General features: G+C 48.0%; 1 protein-coding gene across 1 annotated transcript in view; it reads left to right on the top strand.

Moving 5' to 3' along the window:
• LOC144509469 (BAR/IMD domain-containing adapter protein 2-like 2) overlaps positions 1-23,940 on the top strand; it is an 88,852-nt gene that overhangs the window by 16,151 nt on the left and 48,761 nt on the right. Inside the window, exons 3-9 of the mRNA XM_078238380.1 lie at positions 2,521-2,607; positions 8,046-8,107; positions 9,894-9,965; positions 12,505-12,621; positions 19,378-19,524; positions 21,306-21,428; positions 22,609-22,741. Of these exons, the coding sequence (XP_078094506.1) occupies positions 2,521-2,607; positions 8,046-8,107; positions 9,894-9,965; positions 12,505-12,621; positions 19,378-19,524; positions 21,306-21,428; positions 22,609-22,741 (741 nt within the window). The remainder of the gene's footprint in view (positions 1-2,520; positions 2,608-8,045; positions 8,108-9,893; positions 9,966-12,504; positions 12,622-19,377; positions 19,525-21,305; positions 21,429-22,608; positions 22,742-23,940) is intronic.

The following is a 23,940-nucleotide window of genomic DNA, read 5'->3' as shown; positions in this document are numbered from 1 at the left end:
ATTTACTTTCCTGCACGCTGTTTATTCAGGAGATTGGCGGTTAATTCCTGGAGATGCCAGGACGACTGTGAGGGGTTGGCTAACCTGACAATGCTGCCTTGGCACTGGTCTGGAGAGGGGCTTTGTGGGAAAAGGTCAGAGTGCGATGGATCCAAGGGCTATTCTGCCTGAAAGTCAAGTTTTTTTTCTGGTTGCCTTTGAGTGCGTGCAACTCCCTTAAGTCATGAGTCATGGTAACATGTTGATTTATTGTCCTTGTTATCCTGTGCTTGAGCAAGACGGATCCACTGTGTTATTTATTTAGGAACCACTCTCTCCTGAGTTCTTAACCGGCCAAGTGTACACACAGATCAACTGATGTTCCTGTCACAGTTTTTACGAGGGGGGATGTTAACCGTCCAATTTTTCTTTCCATTTTCTTGCACTTTGAAAAGTTTATCTATGGGATATTGGATGTCACTGGCTTTGTTACCCATCCCTAATTACCTTTGAACTGAGTGGCTTGCCAGACGGGCAATTAAGAGTCAACCACATTGCTGTGGATCTATGGTCACATGTAGGCCAGACTGGGTAAGGACGCCAGATTTCACAGAATCATAGAATCCCGACAGTGCAGAAAGAGGCCACTTGACCCATCTAGCCTGCACTGGCAACAATCCCACCCAGGCCCTATCCCTGTCACCCCGTTTATTTACCCTGCATGTCCCCCTGACACTAAGGGGCAATTTAGCATGGCCAATCCACCTATTCCACACATCTTTGGACACTAAGGGGCAATTTAGCATGGCCAATGCACCTAACCTACACATCTTTGGGCACTAAGGGGCAATTTAACATGACTAATCCACTAACCTGCACATCTTTGGGCACTAAGGGACAATTTAGCATGGCCAATGCACCTAACCTGCACATCTTTGGACACTAAGGAACAATTTATCATGGCCAAACTACTAACCTGCACCTCTTTGGGCACTAAGGGGCAATTTAGCATGGCCAATCCACCTAACCTGCACATCTTTGGGTACTAAGGGACAATTTAGCATGGACAATGCACCTAACCTACACATCTTTGGACACTAAGGAACAATTTATCATGGTCAATCTACTAACCTGCACCTCTTTGGACACTAAGGGACAATTTAGCATGGAATCCACCTAACCTACACATCTTTGGACACTAAGGGACAATTTAGCACGGCCAATCCACCTAACCTACACATCTTTGGACACTAAGGGACAATTTAGCACGGCCAATCCACCTAACCTGCACATCTTTGGGCTGTGGGAGGAAACTGGAGCACCTGGAGAAAACCCACACAGGCACGGGGAGAATGTGCAGACTCCACACAGACAGTGACCCGAGGCCGGAGCTGAACCTGGGTCCCTGGCGCTGTGAGGCAGCAGTGCTAACCTTTCCTTCGCTAAAGGGCCAGAAGGGTTTTTACGATAATCGAAAATGGTTTCACGTTTCACCATCTGCCATGGTGGGATCTGAACCCGGCTCTCCTGATTGCTAGTCCAGTGACAATACCACTAACGCCACCACCTCATTGCGGACATAGGGCCTCAGGATGTTCCACAGGGCTTTATAGTCAATGAAGTACTTCCTTCTCTAGCCTGTTCTCTGGTGTAAGGTCAGAAATACAGCAGCCACTTTACACACGCAGCAAAGTCCCCCAGGCAGCCGTTGTGCTAATGATTAACCTGAGATTCGTGATGTTGATTGAAGGATGAGTGTTATCTCGGATGTAAGAAAGAACCTAACCGCTCTTCTTCGAAACGGCAAAGGCGGGACCTTTGACATCAATCCGAGATGGGTGAGGGGATGCATGAAAAGTTGACACCTTCAACCCTGCTGCACTCCCTCAGTTTACACTCACTTGTCAGTGGGGGTTTGAAGATGTGCAGGTTAGGTGGATTGGCCATGCTAAATTGTCCCTTAGTGTCCATAGACGTGTGGGTTAGGTAGATTGGCCATACTAAATTGCCGCTTAGTGTCCAAAGATGTGTGGGTTAGGTGGATTGGCCATACTAAATTGCCCCTTAGTGTCCAAAGACGTGTGGGTTAGGTGGATTGGCCATACTAAATTGCCCCTTAGTGTCCAAAGACGTGTGGGTTAGGTGGATTGGCCATACTAAATTGCCGCTTAGTGTACAAAGATGTGTAGGTTAGGTGGATTGGCCATGCTGAATTGCCCCTTAGTGTCCAAAGACGTGTGGGTTAGGTGGATTGGCCATACTAAATTGCCGCTTAGTGTACAAAGATGTGTAGGTTAGGTGGATTGGCCATGCTAAATTGCCCCTTAGTGTTAGGGAGGTGAGTAGGGTAAATGCATGGGGTTACGGGGATAGGGCCTGGGTGGGATTGTTGTCGGGGCAGGCTCAATGGGCAGAATGGCCTCCTTCTGCACCGTAGGGATTCTATCATGGTGCCGCATTTTCCCAATACCTACAGTCGCTGACTCTTTATTGAATACCCACTTTGAAATCTTTCTAATTGTCTTCTAACCTTCCTTGCAGTGCTGGCCACGGCAGCGAACGTTTATTTTGTCGCGGTGGGGAGATTTGGCGAACAAGCTCTTCAGACGTCCACGTCTCAGACACTGGGTAAGAATCAATCCTCCTCAGGACCAGGGCTTCCAGGGCAGGGTCCCTGGTCTCTCCTGAGGTAAGATGGCCGCCTGACCTATGGGACGAACCAGCTCATGCAGTGGATCCCTACAGTGCAGAGAGAGGCCATTCGGCCCATAAAGTCTGCACCACCCACAATCCCACCCAGGCCCTATTCCCATAACCCCACACATTTACCCTGCTGATCCCCCTGACACAAGGGTCAATTTAGCATGGCCAATCAACCTAACCCGCACATCATTGGACCGCCTTATGTGCCGCCATTTTTTTGTCAAGTGTTCTCCAAGGCGAGGAGTATTGGATGCTACCGAATGGAATGCCTCCATTGCCAATGACTCTCGGAGCAGCTGCTACCTTGGTTAATGATGCGCTATCAATAAGGCGAAAGACTACCGATATGCCAATATAAGTGTAGACTTTTATTCACAAGAGAATCAGGAGCAGATCCCAACAATTAACCGACCTGGACTGAACAAGGGGGAGGAGACAGCCACCTTTATACTAGGTGCTGAGGGGAGGAACCAAACTGGAAGGGGATGTGTCCAGGTATGACAAACACACACAACGGTGGTCCATATAGGACAAAGGCACAACTGAGGTCCACCACAGTTAACTGCGGTGTAAACATTGATAACACCTCGGAATAGCAGCAACATAAGAGCTGTGCATTTCCACACCAGCATTTCTGTAACCTAAATGGACTGATCAATATCCTTTTTGTACGGCGGCACAGTGGTTAGCACTGCTGCCTCTCAGCGCCAGGAACCCGGGTTCGATTCCAACCTTAGGTCACTGTCTGTGTGGAGTCTGCACGTTCTCCCCCTACCTGTGTGGATTTCCCCTGGGAGCTCCGGTTTCCTCCCAGAGTCCAAAGATGTGTAGGATAGGTGGATTGGCCATGCTAAATTGCCTCTTAGTGTCCAAAGACGTGTGGGTTAGGTGGATTGGCCATACTAAATTGCCGCTTAGTGTCCAAAGATGTGTGGGTTAGGTGGATTGGCCATGCTAAATTGCCCCTTAGTGTCCAAAGATGTGCAGGTTAGATGGATTGGCCATGCTAAATTGCCCCTTAGTGTCCAAAGATGTGCAGGTTAGGTGGATTGGCCATGCTAAATTGCCCCTTAGTGTCCAAAGATGTGTAGGTTAGGTGGACTGGCCATGTCAAATTTCCCCTTAGTGTCCCCTTAGAATTGGTAGGGTGGATATGGAGATAGGGCTGGGATTGTTGTCAGTACAGGCTCAATGGGCTGAATGGTCCCCCACTGCACTATGGGAATTCTATGATTCTATTCTAGTCCTTTTCGGCTTTGGGTTTGATGCTGGATTGAGTCACTTTTGGCAGGGCTTCACTGAGGATGAGCAGACTGAGGAGACTTTGGGCTGGGTTTATCCTTACACTCTTCCATCTGAAGCGACTCTTCCGGGCCAAGCTGGTCTTGCTCCTTGGCCAACATCATGTCTGTTCCTTTAAGATTTCCTTCAGAATTGTCCATTCTTGATGGCACGATTCAGCCATAAAGGGGGTAGCTGAAATCACTCAAAACCAATTGCTACCAAAGGCCAACCAGGCTAATGTGCTGATTGGAAAACCCACCTATCTGTGGATAGTCATTCCTTAGTACCAACATCCTGGGGGTTACCATTGACCAGAAACTCAACTGGACTCACCACATAAACACAATGGCTACAAGAGCAGATCAAAGGCTAGGAATACTGCGGCGAGTAACTCATCTCCTGACTCCCCAAAGTCTGTCCACCATCTATAAGGCACAAGTCAGGAGTGTGACAGAATTCTCTCCACTTGCCTGGTTGGGTGCAGCTCCAACAACACTCAAGAAGATTGACACCATCCAGGACAAAGCAGCCCCGCTTGATTGGCACCACATCCACAAACATGCACTCCCTCCACCACCGATGCTCAGTCGCGGCAGTGTGTACCATCTACAAGATGCACTGCAGCAATTCACCAAAGATCCTTAGACAGCACCTTCCAAACCCACGATCACTTCCATCTCGGAGGACAAGGGCAGCAGATACATGGGAACACCACCACCTGCAAGTTCTCCTCCAAGCCACTCACCATCCTGACTTGGAAATATATCGGCACGTGGACTGCAGCGATTCAAGGCGGCAGCTCACCACCACCTTCTCAAGGGGCAAATAAGGATGGGCAATGAATGCTGGCCTAGCCAGTGACGCCCATGTCCCATGATTGAATATATAAACAGGAACTAACTCTGCAGCCTGTAGCTATCTCTTTAAAAGAAAATAAAATGACAAATACTTTGACCTGAATCTGAATTTTCACCGTACAATAATCATTGGTTGCTAAGTGACAATCTCATATATTACCTGGTTGAATTGGCTGGAAGGGAACAAAGGCGTGTTGTAAAATGTGTTCATCGCAAAGGTTCCTTATCTCCCACACGGTACATTAAAGTAGCCAACTTCCTGCTGCTCACTTTCTGCACCTTTCGGCTTCAATTGCAATAAGCTGAGGACTACAACATTTTTGCAGTGTAAGGGGAAAAGGCTTTAATCAGTTTACCTTAGAATCCCTGCAGTGCAGAAGGAGGCCATTCAGCCCATCCACTCTACACCAACTCGCCGCAAGAGCATCCCAGCCAGGCACAAGCCTCTGCCCTATCCCTGTAACCCTGCGCATTCACCATGGTCAATCCACTAATCCTACACATCTTTGGCCACTAAGGGGCAATTTAGCATGGCCAATCCCACCTAACCTACACATCTTTCGACACTAAAAGACAATTTAGCATGGCCAATCCACCTAACCTACACACCTTTGGACACTAAGGGGCAATTTGCCATGGCCAATCCACCCATCTTTGATTGGCAAAGATCCACACATCTTTGGACACTAAGGGGCAATTCAGCATGGCCAGTCCACTTACCCTACACATCTTTGGACACTAAGGAGCAATTTAGCATGGCCAATTCACCTAACCTGCACATCTTTGGACACTACAGGGCAATTTAGCATGGCCAATCCACCTAACCCACACATCTTTGGACACTAAGGGGCAATTTAGCATGGCCAATCCACCTAACCTACACATCTTTGGACATTACAGGGCAATTTAGCATAGCCAATCTGCCTAACTTGCACATCCTTGGACACTAAGGGGCAATTTAGCATGGTCAATCCACCTAACCTACACATCTTTGGACACTACAGGGCAATTTAGCATGGCCAATCCACCTAACCTACACATAACAACAAACAAAGAACAAATAAAATTACAGCACAGGAACAGGCCCTTCGGCCTCCAAGCCTGCACTGACCATGCTGCCTGACTCAACTAAAACCCTTCCGGGGACCATATCCCTCCATTCCCATCCTATTCATGTGTTTGGCCAGACGCCCGTTAAAACTCACTGTCGTATCTGCTTCCACTCCCTCCCCCGGCAGCGAGTTCCAGGCACCCACCACCCTCGATGTAAAATACTTGCCCTCGCACCTTAAACATTTTGCCCCTTGTGTCTTAAATCTTTGGAGTGTGGGAGGAAACCGGAGCACCCAGAGGAAACTCATGCAGACACGCAGGGAGAGTGTACAAACCCCACACAGACAGTCACTCAAGGCTGGATTCGAACCCAGGTCCCTGGAGCTGTGAGGCAGCAGTGCTAAGCACTGTGCCACCGTGCCATCCATCTAGTAGTAATGAAAACAGAAAGCAGCCCTCTAGCCCTCACCCCATCCCACCCCACACACTCACCATACCCAATCCGTGCCAACACATGGCACCTCATGTCTCCTATCCACCTCAATGACCCTTATACTCTCCACACCAACCTATGTCTCCCAACCCATGCTATGGCCTCTGAACCAACCTAGTGCCAACTCATGCCAACCCATAACCTCACTCATGGTTGACAGTCCCTATGCTAACTCAAACACCCCACCCACCACCCTTTGCCCTAACACCCTCCACACCAACTCACCTCATCAGCATGATGGGCAGAACTTAAGAGCCATACTGAGATGACATAAATTTTGAGGTATCTATTACAGAATTTGCTATATTAAAATAAACAGTCATTGATAAATGCCAATTTAATACATTTAAATCCCTGACAGTACTTAATCCCTTATAAAAACAAGCATTTGTATTCCTAACCCCACAGCAAAGATCGCTGATCTCTTTATGACAACTGGAAGCTGTCAATCAAACTGTGAACTTAGAGGTCAGGCACTTTGATAATGACACATTGTGGAAAAGGTCAAGCAGAAATAATACAATAATGATGGCACTCAGTCTTATGTCAACAAACATTGAAATTGCAAGCACCAATTTCTTTTAACTGCATGTTTTTTTGTCAAAATTTAAAGAGCAGGGGATTTAGAAAGAATCATAGAATCATAGAAACCCTACAGTGCAGAAGGAGGCCATTCGGCCCATCGAGTCTGCACCGACCACAACCCCACCCAGTCCCTGCACGCTAATCCCTTTTTTTTTTAAATGACTTGACAGCCTGACAGTCTGACAGACCTTATCTGTTTTTCCCCACATTTGTGTCCACTATTAACAATCCCAAAGAGATATATGTCATCCCCCCAAATGGTTAAGGCACCCCTCCCAAAGGGATACCTGATCCCACCAAAAGGGTACCTGACTATTCCAAATAACTGGGAGGCTTAAACGTTTGAATCAAATTGGTAAAGCTTCTGTTTCAGAAACATGGGCGACCACAATTTCTTCTGCGTGAAAGCAACCGCACAAATGTGCCTTTGCATTGGTGAACCGTCCCTCGCCCCCTCGAAAATGAGGCGGTGGGGGGGGGTGGCGAATGTTGCTCTCCAGCATCACTTTGGTTCAGGCAAATTTCGGCATGGTGGCACAGTGGCACTGCTGCTTCACATCGTCAGGGACCCGGGTTCAATTCTGGCCTCGGGTCACTGTCTGTGTGGAGTTTGCATGTTCTTCCAGCCACAGTCCAAAGATGTGTGGGTTAGGTGGATTGGCCATGCTAAATTGACCCTTGTGTCTGGGGATTAGCTGGATAAATATGTGGGGTTGCAGTAATAGGGCCTGGGTGGGATTGTAGTTGGTGCAGGCGTGATGGGCCAAATGGCCTCCTTCTGCATTGTAGGGATTCTATGATGCTATGAGGTCATAGTGTTCAAAGTTTGGAAAGGAATTCTCGGTGGAATGTTGGAGGGGATAATCCCGGACTCCTTGAGGATCCATTCGTTGCCACGATGGAAGAACTACAATGTGTAATTTGCCAAGAGGATGGGCTGAAAGGCCTCCTTCATGTGTACTGAGCCTCTGCTTTTTAATTCAGGTTAAATTTCAAACCAGGTTCCTAACGGTGAATGGGTAGTGGTTTGAATCTCTCCGCTGTTACCTCCTCACATTGATTTCCCTACTTGTTCTCCTGTTCTTGTTAAGGTCAGGTCTTGCTGCAGATGACGGATACTCAGAGGCAACTCAGCAATGACCTGGAAGTGATTGTAAGTACTTCCACTTTTAGGTGGGACATAATTCCAGATTATTTTGATTTGATTTATTATTGTCACATGTATTAGTATACAGTGAAAAACATTGTTTCTTGCACGCTATACAGACAAGGCATACCATTCATAGAGAAGGAAAGGAGAGAGTGCAGGATGTAGTGTTACAGTCATAGCTAGGGTCTAGAGAAAGATCAACTGAATGCGAGGTAGGTCCATTCAAAAGTCTGACAGCAGCAGAGAAGAAGCTGTTCTTGAGTCGGTTGGTACGTGACCTCAGACTTTTGTATCTTTTTCCCGACGGAAAAAGGTGGGAGAGAGAATGTCCGGGGTGCGTGGGGTCCTTAATTACGCTGGCTGCTTTGCCGAGGCAGCGGGAAGTGTAGACAGAGTCAATGGATGGGAGGCTGGTTTGCGTGATGGACTGGGCTACGTTTACGACCCTTTGTCACAAATTGGATTACACAGATTGCCTCGATTGGTCTGAATAATTGATGATTGGACCCAGACTTAGTCACAGAATCACTGGGGGGGGAGGTGGTGGTGTGCTAGTAATCCTGAGGCCCAGGTTGATGCTCTGGGGACATGAGTTCAATCCCACCAGATCAGCTGATGGAATTTAAATTCAATTAATAAAATCTAGAATTATTCTCAGTAGCAGTGACTGTTAGAATGTAACCAGTGACAATTTTGTATCGGATGTAATGTGACCAATAGTAACAAGCTGTAAGGGTCAGCTGACCCAGTAAACCATGGAACCAATTACAGAATGATGTGATGGTCAGCTGACTCACTTTTAATAAGAACTTGTTGGGAATTGTGGGGAGCTTGGATTGGCCCAGGGCAAGGCCTCAAGTTTGGACTAATGAAGTTTCTTTATTAAACCTTTCTTTGATTTATAAGTTGGAATAAGTTTTGTTATATTTTTATTGTCCGCATTTGAAGAGTGCCTTGACCATGAAACCATTGTCGATTCTCATAAAATTGTCGCAGCATGGTGGCACTGCTGCCTCACAGCGCCAGGGACCCAGATTCGATTACCAGCTTGAGTCACTGCCTGTGTGAAGTTTGCACATTCTCCCCCGTGTCTGCATGGGTTTCCTCCGGGTGGGGTTATGGGGATAGGGTGGGATTGTTGTCGGTGCAGACTCGATGGGCCAAATGGCCTCCTTCTGTACTGAAGGGATTCTATGATTCCATGTCTATGGGGATATTGCTTAAATTGGAACTATATTGGATAGCTGTTAAGAATTACACTTTGTTATCTTGAAGGATTTTAATTGTTAAAAGTTATGCTAATTCTTTTTGTTATATTCTAACCGTGATCTTAAATAAAGTTTGTTTTGATAAAAGCTTCCTAGTGGGTCGCTTGAATCATACCCAGAGAGAAACACCTTATACTCACCTTAATGCCAAATTCAAAAGTAAAAGTTGGGGGTCTGGGCTAAGTTCATAAAATACCTTGGAGTTTCTGACCTGGTCCCTAACCATATTCTCCTTACTCCCCTCCATCTTTTCTCCATCTCTTATTAATAGCCTGTGCTAGGCCACGTGCTTTAGTCCTTCATTTATAGACAAAAAGCACACACCATTGCATTATTAATCTGATGTCAATAAAGTTTGCATCCAATTCTGTGCATTTACGAACAGAATACCATGTCTTGAAACAACAGTGAGTCTTCTTAAAGATGATAAAATGTTCCAACGCTGCCAGATGTTTGCCAACTTGACAATGAGGCTTCACAGTGGGCCCGGCATTCTGACATTTGATGTTTGTGCTTTTTAGTTTCGCAGATTCAACGATGAGCTCCTGCGAGAGATGGACCGTAATATGGAGTTGGACGTAGAGTACATAACTGTGAGTAAATCTCGAAGAGTTTCCTTCATTATTCGGTTTCAACATGCATAATAGGAGGATGAGGCCATTCAGCCCCTCTAACGTGCCCCACCTTTTGATACGATCATAGCTGATCTGATCATAACAATCCCTACGGTGCAGAAGGAGCCAATTCGAAGCATCGAGCCTGCCCTGACAACAATCCCATCCAGGCCCTAGCCCCATAACCCCACATATTTACCCTGCTAAACCTGTGACACTAAGGGGCAATTTAGCATGGCCAACCCACCTAGCCCGCACAATTTTCCCATACTCTGTCAATTTTGGCAGTAGGGGGTTTCACAGCTGGTGGGGGGTGGGGTTGGGAGGGGTGGAGTCTAAGCTTGCTGGGGAAGCCAGTTGCAGACTGCCAGGCATGCGCCCTGGTTTCCCATATACTGTGTACAAATCTACACAGTTTATGGGAGATCTGTCAACCACCCGACCCCACACCACCATGGACTTTGCCCCCTCAACTCCGCCCCCCCCCCCCATGGACACCTCCCCAATTGCCACCCCCCCAATCACTAGCCTCCCACTCCGCTCTCCCCACCGATTGCTTGCTCCACTGATTGCTTGCCCTCCCATCACCGGCCACCTGATTGCCGTCCCCCCCCGATGGGCGGCCCAGATCTCTTATTGCCGACCCCATCACCAGCCACCATCAGCAGGGTACCCCACCTGGCTCCGCACCCATCTGGCTGCTCCCCGTGGGGCCCTGCTCCCTCAGGCGCCACCCCTTTGGCACTGCCAGCTGCCCAGTGGGCAGTGCCAGGTTGCCAAGCTGGCACTGCCCAGCTCTGCCCCCCCCACAACACCCAGGGGGGGTCTCAATGGCCTCTTGTCCCACCGACGAGGCCACCAGGTCAGGTCCCTATGAGTGGGAACCATCTGTGATCCTTGCTGGTGAGAACCTCCACTGGCGAGGTTAGAAAGCTAAGCGAGTCAGGACCATTACGTCCCAGGCTTACTAATCATATTTAAATCAGCCTATAAATATTTAAATTGCCCGGGCACGAGGCTGATTACATCATCAAAAATGGCCCGGGAGGATCGTGAAGGGCCTGATGCCCTTCATAGCTGATCTGATCATACAATCCCTACAGTGCAGAAGGAGGCAATTCAATGCATCGAGCCTTTTTATCCTCCCATTCAAATTTACCGCCCCGCTACGCTAATCGACCAGTGCAGTGGGCCGGAGAGATCACGCCCTGGATGCTGGATGTTGACCAACTCCCAGCCTTTCTCATGAGTTGCATTGCATGCATGTTGTCCACTCCCACGTAGCCAATCCCTGAGGGTCAGCGATTAAACTCCAGCTGGTGAGCACCTGGTGTCACCTCCGTTAATTATCACGTCCTTTCTGATCCAACTTTCACTCCACGCCCCCTGAAAGGTCTGCTCTAATTTCTGGCCATGAACCCCAGTCCTAAGTGCCCAACTGAAATAATTTCTCAGTCCAAAGATGTGCCGGTTGGGTGCATTGGCCACACTAAATTGCCCCTTAGTGTCCCAGGATGCATGGGTTAGAGGGATTATCGGGGTAAATATGCGGGGTTACAGGGTGGGGCCTGGGCAGGATTGTAGTCGGTGCAGACTCGATGGGCCGAATGGTCTCTTTCTGCACTTTAGGGATTCTATGATTCTACGTGACCTGCCATCGCCAATTAGCCTCTTAAGTACCAGGTGAGGCAACCCTCGATGCAATGCAACCTTTTAGGTGTTGGCCCATGTACGATCATGGTATCTGGTTCACGCAATGAGGAGTTCTGTTGTTATGGCCACCCCATTCTCCCTCACCCCCCAAAATTAAAAGTTTAAAGTTTATTTATTAGTGTCACAAGTAGGCTTACATTAACACTGCAATGAAGTTACTGTGAAAATCCCCTAGTCGCCACACTCCGGCACCTGTATGGGTACACTGAGGGAGAATTTAGCATGGCCAATGCACCCTAAGAGGATCAGGGGTGATGGGGAAAAGGCAGGGGAATGGAGATGGGAAAAATATCAGCCATGATTGAATGGCAGAGCAGACTCGATGGGCCGAGTGGCCTAATTCTGCTCCTACGTCTTATGGTCTTATGTCTCTCACCTGATGAAGGAGCAATGCTCCAAAAGCTCGTGCTACCAAATAAACCTGTTGGACTTTAACCTGGTGTTGTGAGACTTCTTACTGTGCCTACCCCAGTCCAATGCCAGCAACTCCACATTATGGTCTAACCAGCACGTCTTTCAGACTGTGGTTGGAAACCGGAGAACCCGGAGGAAACCCGCACAGACACGGGGAGGACGTGCAAACTCCGCACAGACAGTGACCCAAACCGGGAATCGAACCCGGGTCCCTGGCGCTGTGAGGCAGCGGTGCTAACCCACTGTGCCACCGTGCCGCCCCACTGACGGCAAACTCCAGACTGTTGACGGGCGCGGGATCCACTCCTGGGAGCAACTGTCGGAGACTCAACATTCCCTTTGCCCGGAACATTCCAGTTCTGAAATTGCGGACGGTTTTAATTCTTTGTAGGATAGTAAACGGCGATTCGAAATGGAACACCGGAAGAGGACTGAAGTCCTCGGGGGAGCAAATGCAGAGCTTCGGCGGCTGGAGCGGATGAGAAGCACACAGGCCAGGGACATGCAGGTAGGTGGGGTGGGGTGGGGAGGGTATGGGTGGGAGGGGTGGAGGGGAGGGGTGGGAGGGATGGGGGTGGCGGTAGGGATGGTGGGAAGGGTCTCTCATTGGTCATTACCTTGTGTAAAAATTGCATTTTTTGTGGTCAATGTCTTGAGGCCAAACGTCAGCCTTTTTGAGACGGCTAATATTTTCAAGGGATTGACATATGTGCGAGATTTGACCCAAGGTGGGTCACAATTTAAGCAATATCCCAATAGAAGTAAACTGCTCTGCAGAGTCAGTTAACATGCTTGTAAGATTTTTCAGCCATCCAGCCTTTTAACCCCTCTGGACAGAGAGACACACCTATCTCTCTTGGCAGCACAGTGGTTAGCACTGCTGCCTCACAGCGCCAGGGATCCGGGTTCGATTCCCGGCTTGTGTCACTGTCTGTGCAGAGTCTGCACGTTCTCCCCGTGTCTGCGTGGGTTTCCTCCCACACTCCAAAGATGTGCGGGTTAAGTCGATTGGCCATGTTAAGCTGCCCCTTACTTTCAGGAGGACTAACTAGGGTTAATGCATGGGGTGTTGGGGATAGGGCCTGGGTGGGATTGTGGTCGGTGCAGGATTGATGGGCCGAATGGCCTCCTTCTGCACTGTAGGGTTCTATGCTTCTGTGATTCTCAAACAGCAGAGCTCCAGAGAGAGGGAGGAAACATGTCTTGCCTTTTTCAGACCTCTTGAGAGTGATACCTATTATCTAGCACATCCCAGATTTTAATTTCCTGACACAGAGAGAGAGAAAGTGCTACTGCTCCTTTTCAAATTCAAACAGCAACTGCCTGCTTGTCTCTCTGTAAGCCTAGCTTCGCCCATTCACATGATTTTCTCCTTTTTTTTGTTCATTTGTGGGACATGGGCATCGCTGGCTGGGCCAGCATTTATTGCCCACCCCTAGTTGCCTGAGGGCAGTTGAGAGTCAACCACATTGCTGTGGCTCTGGAGTCACATGTAGGCCAGACCAGGTAAGGATGGCAGATTTCCTTCCCTAAAGGGACATTAGTGAGCCAGATGGGTTTTTCCCAACATTGACAATAGTTTCACGGTCATCAGATTCTTAATTCCAGATTTTTTAATTGAATTCGAATTCCACCACCTGCCGCGGCGGGATTTGACCCCGGGTCCCCAGAACACTAGCTGAGTTTTGGGATTAATGGTCTAGCGATAATACCACTAGGCCATCGCCTCCCTGATCGAATCAAACCCTACTCTAAAACCCCTAAAATAACAAAACTGCATTAACTTCCAAACACTCTAATAATTAGGAGCAATTATACTTCTGCAGTATGGGGTGCCAGCTGTAGACAATTGGCACCGTATTCGGAGCTGAAGTATAAACATACCCTTCACCAGAAACATGACAGTTAGTACATTTCTTAAAGGCACAGTGTGTCACAGTCCTCAATGGCAGTGTCAGCCTCGGTTTTGTACTCAAGTCGAGTAGGACTTGTACCCACGACTATTTGACTAAGAGGCAAGAATGTGGCCCACAAACCCACAGCTGGTACCTTTTACATAAACTATACACCGTAATTTTGTTGAGTGTAGCTATACTGCTTTCGTGAGTGTAAGCATTGCTGGAAAAAGGGACGAGTTGTCGAAGCGTCTCACCTTGCACTCATCAGGACTGATTCGCAAGATTGCCAAATCTCAAAGTGAATAACAAATTATACCGCACAAGAGGGTGCTGATTGGTTGGCAAGAAGACTCTGATTGGGAGAGACCTTGCCGTGGAGAATGCACCAGAGAACAGTTAACTGCTGAGCTCTTGTTTAAATTCAAACCAGGCAGTTTGATTCTGATTGGTCAAGGCATTGCCATGGGAAATAAACCAGGGAATGGCTGTCCCTGCACCCCCCTCCCCTACCGCCCCAAGCTTTTATTTAGTTGCAAAAGACACAATACATGGACATGCTTAGTTAACTGTTCCCTGGTATATTCTCCATGATGTGGAGATGCTGGTGTTGGACTGGGGTAAACACAGTAAGAAGTCTCACAACATCAGGTTAAAGTCCAACAGGTTTATTTGGTAGCAAAAGCCACTAGCTTTCGGAGCGCTGCTCCTTCGTCAGGTGAGTGGGAGTTCTGTTCACAAACAGGGCATATAAAGACACAAACTCAATTTACAAAATAATGGTTGGAATGAGAGTCTTTACTGGTAATCAAGTCTTCAAGGTACAGACAATGTGAGTGGAGAGAACGTTAAGCACAGGTTAAAGAGATGTGTATTGTCTCCAGACAGGACAGTTAGTGAGATTTTGCAAGCCCAGGCAAGTCGTGGGGGTTACAGATAGTGTGACATGAATCCAAGGATGAACACATCTCTTTAACCTGTGCTTAACGCTCTCTCCACTCACATTGTCTGAACCTTTAAGACTTGATTACCTGTAAAGACTCGCATTCCAACCATTATTTTGTAAATTGAGTTTGTGTCTTTTTATGCCCTGTTTGTGAACAGAACTCCCACTTACCTGACGAAGGAACAGCGCTCCGAAAGCTAGTGGCTTTTGCTACCAAATAAACCTGTTGGACTTTAACTTGGTGTGAGACTTCTTACTATATTCTCCATGGCAACACCTCTACCAAGCAGAGTCCTCTTGCAACCAATCAGCACCCTCTACTCATGCAGTATAAATGGTTCTTGTGTTAGATTTAGAATTCTTATAAATCTGTCCTGATGAGTGCAAGATGTAAAGATTCAACAGCATGTCCCTTTTTTCAGCAATACTCAATACCTCTCCTGCCAAGTGACTTTGAGTGCAAATATGTTGAAGAATGACCTAGACACAGTGCTGGAGAGAAAGGATTGAGGGATAATTGGGCAATGCTGCACCTCACAGGGGATCAGGTCTGTCGATAGGGGACATTTCCCAAATTGAGGTCTCAGTGAGTGTCGGCATCCTTCTGATCTCCGTCCTGGATGTATCACAGCTTGGTATGACTCCTGCTCTGACCAAGAATGCAAGAGAATCAAAGGTAATCGGGGATAGATGGGGAATGTGGAGCTCGAAATGCCAGTAGATCAGCTATGATCTTATCAAATGCTAGAAGGCTCAAGGGATCGAATGGCCCACTTTTGCTCCTCTCTTCCACCTTCTTCCTACCGGGCGGCACGGTAGCACAGTGGTTAGCACTGCCGCTTCACAGCTCCAAGGACCTGGGTTCGATTCCCGGCTTAGGTCATTGTCTGTGTGGAGTTTGCACATTCTCCTCGTGTCTGCGTGGGTTTCCTCCGGGTGCTCCGGTTTCCTCCCACAGTCCAAAGATGTGCGGGTTAGGTTGATTGGCCATGCTTAAATTGCCCCTTAGTGTCCTGAGATGTGTAGGTTAGAGGGATTAGTGGGTAAAGTGTGTGGGGGTATGGGGGTGGGGCCTGGTGGGATTGTGGTCGGTGCAGACTCGATGGGCCGAATGGCCTCTTTCTGTACTGTAGGGTTTCTATGATTTCTATGAAAAAAGATACAAAAGTCTGAGGACACGTACCAACCGATTCAAGAACAGCTTCTCTGCTGCCATCAGACCTTTGAATGGACCTATCATATATTAAGTTGATCTTCCTCTACACCCTAGTTGATTGGCCAGGTTAAAAAAAATTGCCCCTTAGAGTCCTGGGATGCGTAGGTTAGAAGGATTAGCGGGTAAAATATGTGGGGGTAGGGCCTGGGTGGGATTGTGGTCGGTGCAGACTTGATGGGCCGAATGGCCTCCTTCTGCACTGTAGGGTTTCTATGACTGTAACATTCTGTACTCTCTTGTTTCCTTCTCCGCTATGTACTCTATGAATGGTATGCTTTGTCTGGAAAGCACGCAAGAAACAATACTTTTCACTGTATCCCAATACATGTGACAATAATAAATCAAATGAAACCAAATCACTCTGGGAGCAAGGGATTGTGGTTAGGTGAGATTGAGATTCCAGACGTAGTCTTCCCTTTTGGCACTAACTCATCCCTGTTCCCTGATAATGGCAGACACTAGCGTCAGGTCAAAGTGGACGTCCCCACTGGCTCACTGCCAAGTTGAATAGACATGTGTTCCTGCGTCCAGTGACATATCTATCCATGTGTCTGGGCAGTGAATGCATGTATTCAAAGGTTATCGGGGATAGACCTTTGATTGAAGTTGCAACATTTGTTCCCTTATGGAATCCTCCCGATAAGACTACTGCTGACTAACCTGTTCCCAGACCTTCGGCTTTAAACTATTGACTTTTGCCATCATGCCTTTTGGTAACTTAGCTTGGCTAAAGTAAACAATGCATTTGAAATACAGTCATAGAGGTTTACAGCATGGAAACAGGCCCTTCTGCCCAACTTGTCCATGCCACCCTTTTTTAAAACCCCGAAGCTAGTCCCAATTGCCTGCAATTGGCCCATATCCCTCTATACCCATCTTACCCATGTAACTATCTAAACACTTTTTAAAAGACAAAATTGTACCCGCCTCTACTACTACCTCTGGCAGCTCCTTCCAGACACTCACCACCCTCTGTGTGAAAGAATTGCCCCTCTGGACACTTTTGTATCTCTCACCTTAAACTTATGCCCTCTAGTTTTAGACTCCCCTACCTTTGGGAAAAGATATTGACTATCTAGCTGATCTATGCCCCTCATTATTTTTATATGTTAAGTATGTTAAAATATTATAAAATATCAGCATACATGTTTTGAAATCACAATTACCCGTTTTGATTTACTTACTGCACTCACATATGTGTAAATTGTTAGTGTTCACTGGTCTAAGAATCATTTATAAATCCTTACTGATTTCTTGTCCTCTGTCTATAAATCTTATTAGCTGGTTCGGAATCTCCTTTCACTCTGCTACATTGTCATTTGTGTGGGATAGGAGTTTGTCTGTGAGTTGCTTCCCTTCATCCTCTCTTTACAATAGCTCATTGTGCACGCCCGTGTAAATAAGCTGGAACAGTTTGCTACTCTGGGGAGTAGGTCAGTGAATTCCGAGACGGTTTATTAATTTATTGGTGTTCTTTTATAAAGCAAATTGGTCAAAGTCTACCCATTAACTTACTCCATTTCATCGATAGCTAAAGGTCAATATTTCCCTTGTGACTAAGCTGAGCTTACAAGTTGATCCAGATTTAAGGACACAGTGGTTAGCGCTGCCGCCTCACAGCAGGGACCCGGGTTCGATTCCGGCCTCGGGTCACTGTGTGCATGGAGTTTGCACATTCTCCCCATGTCTGCCTGGGTTTCCTGCGGGTGTCACCCGGGTCCCCGGCGCTGTGAAGCAGCAGCATTAACCACTGTGGCGCTGTGCCGCCCAAAAGAACATGTTGCAAATCACAGGTAGGCCAGACCAGTTAAGGATGGCAGATTTCCTTCCCTACAGGGCATTAGTGACCTGGAAACTACCAGCTGAGTTTTTATGACAATCCATTACTGAGACTGGTTTTTAATTCCAGATTTGAATGCTAGTTCAGTGTCATTACTACTACAACACTGTCTTCCCTGATAGAATAATGGTGTTTAGATTTGGTATGGAATTGGAAAACATGTGTCAAAACTCAACAAGAACCATAGAACCCCTACAGTACAGAAAGAGGCCATTCGGCCCATCGAGTCTGCACCGACAACAATCCCACCCAGGCCCTATCCCCATATCCCTACATATTTACCTGCTAATCCCTCTAATCTACGCATCCCGGGACACTAAGGGGCAATTTAGCATGGCCAATCAACCTAACCCGCACATCTTTGGACTGTGGGAGGAAACCGGAGCACCCGCAGGAAACCCACGCAGACACGGGGAGAATGTGCAAACTCCACACAGACAGTGACCCGAGCCGGGAATCAAACCCAGGTCCCTGGAGCTGTGAAGCAGCAGTGCCAACCACTGTGCCACCGTGCCGTCCCTTAGACTTCTTAGGCAGCACCTTCCAAACCCATGACTTATACCGTCTAGAAGGACAAAGGCAACAGATACATGGGAACACAATCATCTGCAAGTTTCCCCCCAAACCACTCACCGTCCTGACTAGGAAATATATCGGCTGTTCCTTCACTGTACCTCAGTCAAAATCCTGGAATTCCCTCCCTAACAGCACTGTGGGTGTACCTTTTTTTGTATTCATTCGTGGGACATGGGCGTCGCTGGCTGGGCCAGCATTTATTGCCCATCCCTAGTTGCCCCTTGAGAAGGTGGTGGTGAGCTGCCTTCTTGAATCGCTGCAGCCCACGTGCTGTGGGTTGGCCCACAATGCCGTTAGGGTGGGAATTCCAGGATTTTGACCCAGCGTCTGCGAAGGGACGGACGATATATTTCCAAGTCAGGATGGTGAGTGGCTTGGAGGGGAACTTGCAGGTGGTGGTTTTCCCATGTATCTGCTGCCCTTGTTCTTCTAGATGGAAGTGGTCATGGGTTTGGAAGGTGCTGTCTAAGGATCTTTGGTGAGTTGCTGCAGTGCATCTTGTAGATGGTACACACTGCTGCTACTGAGCGTCGGTGGTGGAGGGGATGGACTGCAATGGTTCAAGAAGGCAGCTTGCCACCACCTTCTCAAGGGGCAATTAGGGATGGGTAATAAATGCTGGCCTAGCCAGTGACGCTTGCATCCTGTAAATGAATGGAAAATTAGTCGGCCTTCAGTCTCACCAGGTGATGACCCGTTTCTGAGCAAGGCTGTGGTAAGACAGGATCTGCAAGCAAATTAGTTGTGATTCGCTCTTTTGTGACACTTGTGTGCTGTCTGATCTGTTTCAGGAGAAGATCTACAATCTGGAGTCCAACATGGAAGTCTTTCTCAAGAGCAGTTACAGACAGGCCCTGGCTGAAGAGAGACGGCGTTACCGGTTCTTGGCCGAGAAACACTTCCACCTTTCCTATCAGTTCCTGAGCTTCTACAACAAGGTTGGCACCAAACACCGACTATCGGGTCCTGCTGACTCCTTATAAAGGCCTTCCCTGGGCCCCAAACCCATCTCCTCCAAAATATCCAGCACTGGGAGCAATGTCCTGCAACTGGCACACCAGCCGGTATCAATTCTTACGCCAACAGTTCCCTACCCGACTCTGTTCCCATCACTGGAGGTGTCCTATATACTCACCACTTAGCTCAATAATGGTGACCATGAAAGCATCTTCGATTGTCGGAAAAAACCCATCTGGTTCGCTAATGTCCTTTAGGGAAGGAAATCTGCCATCCTTACTTGGTCTGGCCTACATGTGACTCCGGAGCTGCAGCAATGTGGTTGACTCCCAACTGGCCCTCTGAAATGACCTTGCAAGCCATTTGGTTGTATTCAAGATGGCGGCTCACCATCAGCTCCTCAAGCGCAATTAGGGAGGGGCAACAGACTTTGGCTTTGCCAATGATGCTTACATTCTATGAGTGGATAATATGATCTTGGGGGTGGGGGGGGGGGGTGCGTGGAGTTCTCCGGCCGTCCACGCTGACCGGATTCTCTGGTGCTGCTGGTGGTACACCCGTGCCCACGGATATCCCGCTGGCCTGGGATGGCATCAATGGGAACTCCCATTGACAGCGGTGAGACCAGAGAATCCCACCGCCAACAAATGCCGCGCCAAATTCCATTGCCGAGGAGCACGTGGCTGGGAGGGCGGAGAATTCCCCCGCCCCCCCCCCCCCCCCCGCCCGATTTCACTTCTGTAGTGATCAATTGTTCTGTGTTTGATTATGTGAGTCTGGTAGCTGATCAATGCTCACTGTGCTTGATTGATAATCATAGAATCCGTAAATGCAGAAGGAGGCCATTTGGCCCATCGAGTCTGCACCGACCACAACCCCACCCAGGCCCTATCCCCCATAACTTCACATATTTACCCTAGCCAGTTCCCCTGACGCTAAAGGGCAATTTAGCATGGCCAATCCACCTAACCCGCACATCTTTGGACACTACTGGGCAATTTAGTATGGTCAATCCACCTAACCTGCACATCTTTGGACTGTGGGAGGAAACTGGAGCACTCGGAGGAAACCCACGCAGACACGGGGAGAACGTGCAAATTCCACACTGACAGTCACCCAAGCCGGGAATCGAACCCGGGTCCCTGGCGCTGTGAGGCAGCAGAGCTAGCCACTGTGACCACTGGGTGGTGACCCAGTGAACCACAGAAGCTATGCGAAACTGGGCTGTCGGCATGGGTGCTGACAGTTTGTGATTCCAGAGCTATTTTAACGTCTTGTAAATAGACCTGTTGCACACTTGGAAACAAGTGGGTGGGTTTCCTCCGGGTGCTCTGGTTTCCTCCCACAGTCTGAAAGACGTGCTGGTTAGGGTGCATTGGCCGGAACAAGCGCCGGAGTGGCGACTAGGGGAATTTCACAGTAACTTCATTGCAGTGTTAACGTTAGCCTTACTTGTGAGTAATAAATTAACTTTAAGTGTCATCTATGCATAATTCTAGTGTAGGTAACATATTCAATTGCTGCAATAGGCTTGTGAATTAAGCTATTGGCATCATTGATGTATTTTGAATCTGTCGCCCTGAAAGCGCTGTTGAGACAAGAATCTCACAGTGTAGAGGTTCACTGGGACTCAGACTCTTTCCTTCCTATAGTGCAGGATCACATGATTGTCAATGCCACAAGACATTAGCCTTCTCTCCATCATTAACCTTCCAGATACTCTCTGCCTCCCGCTGTTCCCTTTCTTCTTTCTCTCTTTCAGGCCCAGGAAACTCTACACAACAAAGTTCCGGGATGGAAAGAACACACCAGTCCCGTGACTTCCGGGAACAGATCTGGGAGAGCGAGTCCGCGGGCCTCTTCCACAGGAATGGCTCTCAGTCCGGTAATCAGCGACTCGGGAAGGGATGCTTCCCTCCCTTATCATTTTCCGGTCACGAAGTAACAGGATAGCGGAACACATGGGTGGCGCGATGGCACTGTGGTTAGCACCGCTGCCTCACAGCGCCAGGGACCCGGGTTCAATTCCGGCCTCGGGTCACTGTCTGTGTGAAGTTTGCACGTTCTCCCCGTGTCTGCGTGGGTTTCCTCCAGGTGCTCCGGTTTCCTCCCACGCTCTGGTTTCCTCCTACACTCCAAAGATGTGCGGGTTAGGTGGATTGGCCGTGCTAATTCGTTTTTCATTTGTGGGACATGGGCGTCACTGGCTGGCCAGCATTTATTGTCCATGTTAATTGCCCTTGAGAAGGTGGTGGTGAGCTGCCTTCTTGAATCGCTGCAATCCATGTGTTTGGGTTGACCCACAATGCCGTTAGGGAGGGAATTCTAGGATTTTGACCCAGCGACTGCAAAGTAACAGCGATGTATTTCCAAGTCAGGATGGTGAGCGGCTTGGAGGAGAACTTGCAGGTGGTGGTGTTCCCATGTATCTGCTGCTCTTGTCCTTCTAGATGGAAGTGGTTGTGGGTTTGGAAGGTGCTGTCTCAGGATCTTTGGTGAATTGTCTTTAAATTGACAATAAGGGACAATTTAGCATGGTCAATCCACCTAACCTGCACATCTTTGGACACTAAGGGACAATTTAGCATGGCCAATCTACCTAACCTGCACATCTTTGGACGCTGAGGGACAATTTATCATGGCCAGTCCACCTAACCTGCACATCTTTGGACACTAAGGGGCAACTTAGCATGGCCAATCTACCTAACCTGGACATCTTTGGACGCTGAGGGACAATTTATCATGGCCAGTCCACCTAACTGCACATCTTTGGACTGTGGGAGGAAACTGGAGCACCCGGAGGAAACCCACGCAGACTCGGGGGAGAACGTGCAGACTCCACACAGACAGTGACCTGAGGCCAGAATTGAACCCGGATCCCTGGCACTGTGAGGCAGCAGTGCTAACCACTGCGCCACCGTGTGTGACCCCCGTCATTGCAGTACTGTGAAACTGGACTTTCCTGGTATAGCGAATTGCGTAACTTGTGGGAAAACAATGAATTGAAGTCTGAGGGTTGACTGATTTTGTGCTTTTCTGTTTTGAATAAAAACTTCCGCCTGCAGAATGAGGACATCATCTCACGGTGCAGCTACATTGCCAGCCCCCAGCCAGTGAGACGTGAGTTAAATGGGGCGGAACTGATCTCATACCCACACTCAAACCATAGGCAAACCGAAGAAAGAGACCCCTCAATGAGTAAGATGTTTCCGAGATGCGTATCTCTCTTTCTTTCCCTCTATCTATCTCTTGCATATTTTTCTAATAACCTCACATCTGCAAGAACTTCCAGATGTTCACGCATTTCCTCATTCCACCTATTTAGGTTATAAATTCCGACATAACCCCGTTACTACAATCTAAACACCCAAATAATACTGAGATCTTTTTCCTTACAAGCCACCCAAGCTGCAACTTTAATGTTAATGTAAGCTTACTTGTGACACCAATAAATAAACTTTAAAACTGTCAAGGTGCCTCAAGATCTTGTATGTTTCAACCAAGGTGCCTCTTACTCTTCTAAACTCGAGTGGATACAAGCCTAGCCTCTCCAACCTTTCCTCATAACACAACCCGCCTATTTCTGGTATTAGCCGAGTATAAGGTAATGAAGGGGTTGGATAGGGTAGAAGTGGAGAGATTCTTTCCACTTAGAAAGGAAGCTAGAACTAGAGGGCACAGCCTCAAAATAAAGGGGGGTCAGTTTAGGACAGAGTTGAGGAGGAACTTCTTCTCTCAGAGGGTGGTGAATCTCTGGAATTCTCTGCCCACTGAAGTGGTGGAGGCTACCTCGTTAAATATGTTTAAGTCACGGATAGATGGATTCCTGATCGGTAAGGGAATTAAGGGTTATGGGGAGCGGGCGGGTAAGTGGAACTGATTCACTTCAGATCAGCCATGATCTTATTGAATGGCGGGGCAGGCTCGAGGGGCTAGATGGCCTACTCCTGCTCCTATTTCTTATGTTCTTATGTAAACTTTCTCTGAACATCTTCGAATGCATTTACACGTTTCCTTCAGCAAGGAGACCAATGCCGTTAGGTGGGGGGGTAATTCCAATACTAATACAATGCACAGTTCTCCAGGTGTGGTCTTACTGTACAAATGAAACATAATCTCTCTACTTTTGTATTCAATTCCCCTCACAATAAATGACAACATTCTGTTAGCTTTTCTACTTTCCAACACGCTCTGAAAGGTGTGTTGGTTAGGGGTGCATTGACCCGAACTGGAGCCGGAGTGTGGAGACGAGGGGATTTTCACACTAACTTCATTGCAGTGTTAATGTAAGCCTCATTTGTGACACTAATAAATAAACTTTACTGACCTACTTATTTGCAATTGCATATTAGCCATTTGTGCTTCGTGCACTAGGACACCCAGATCCCTCTGCTTCT

Source organism: Mustelus asterias, chromosome 21 (assembly GCF_964213995.1).
Source record: "Mustelus asterias chromosome 21, sMusAst1.hap1.1, whole genome shotgun sequence".
In the NCBI taxonomy this organism is placed as follows: Eukaryota; Metazoa; Chordata; class Chondrichthyes; order Carcharhiniformes; family Triakidae; genus Mustelus; species Mustelus asterias.
Note: the sequence above shows the minus strand (reverse complement) of the source record. Positions and strands in the feature narration are given on the sequence as shown.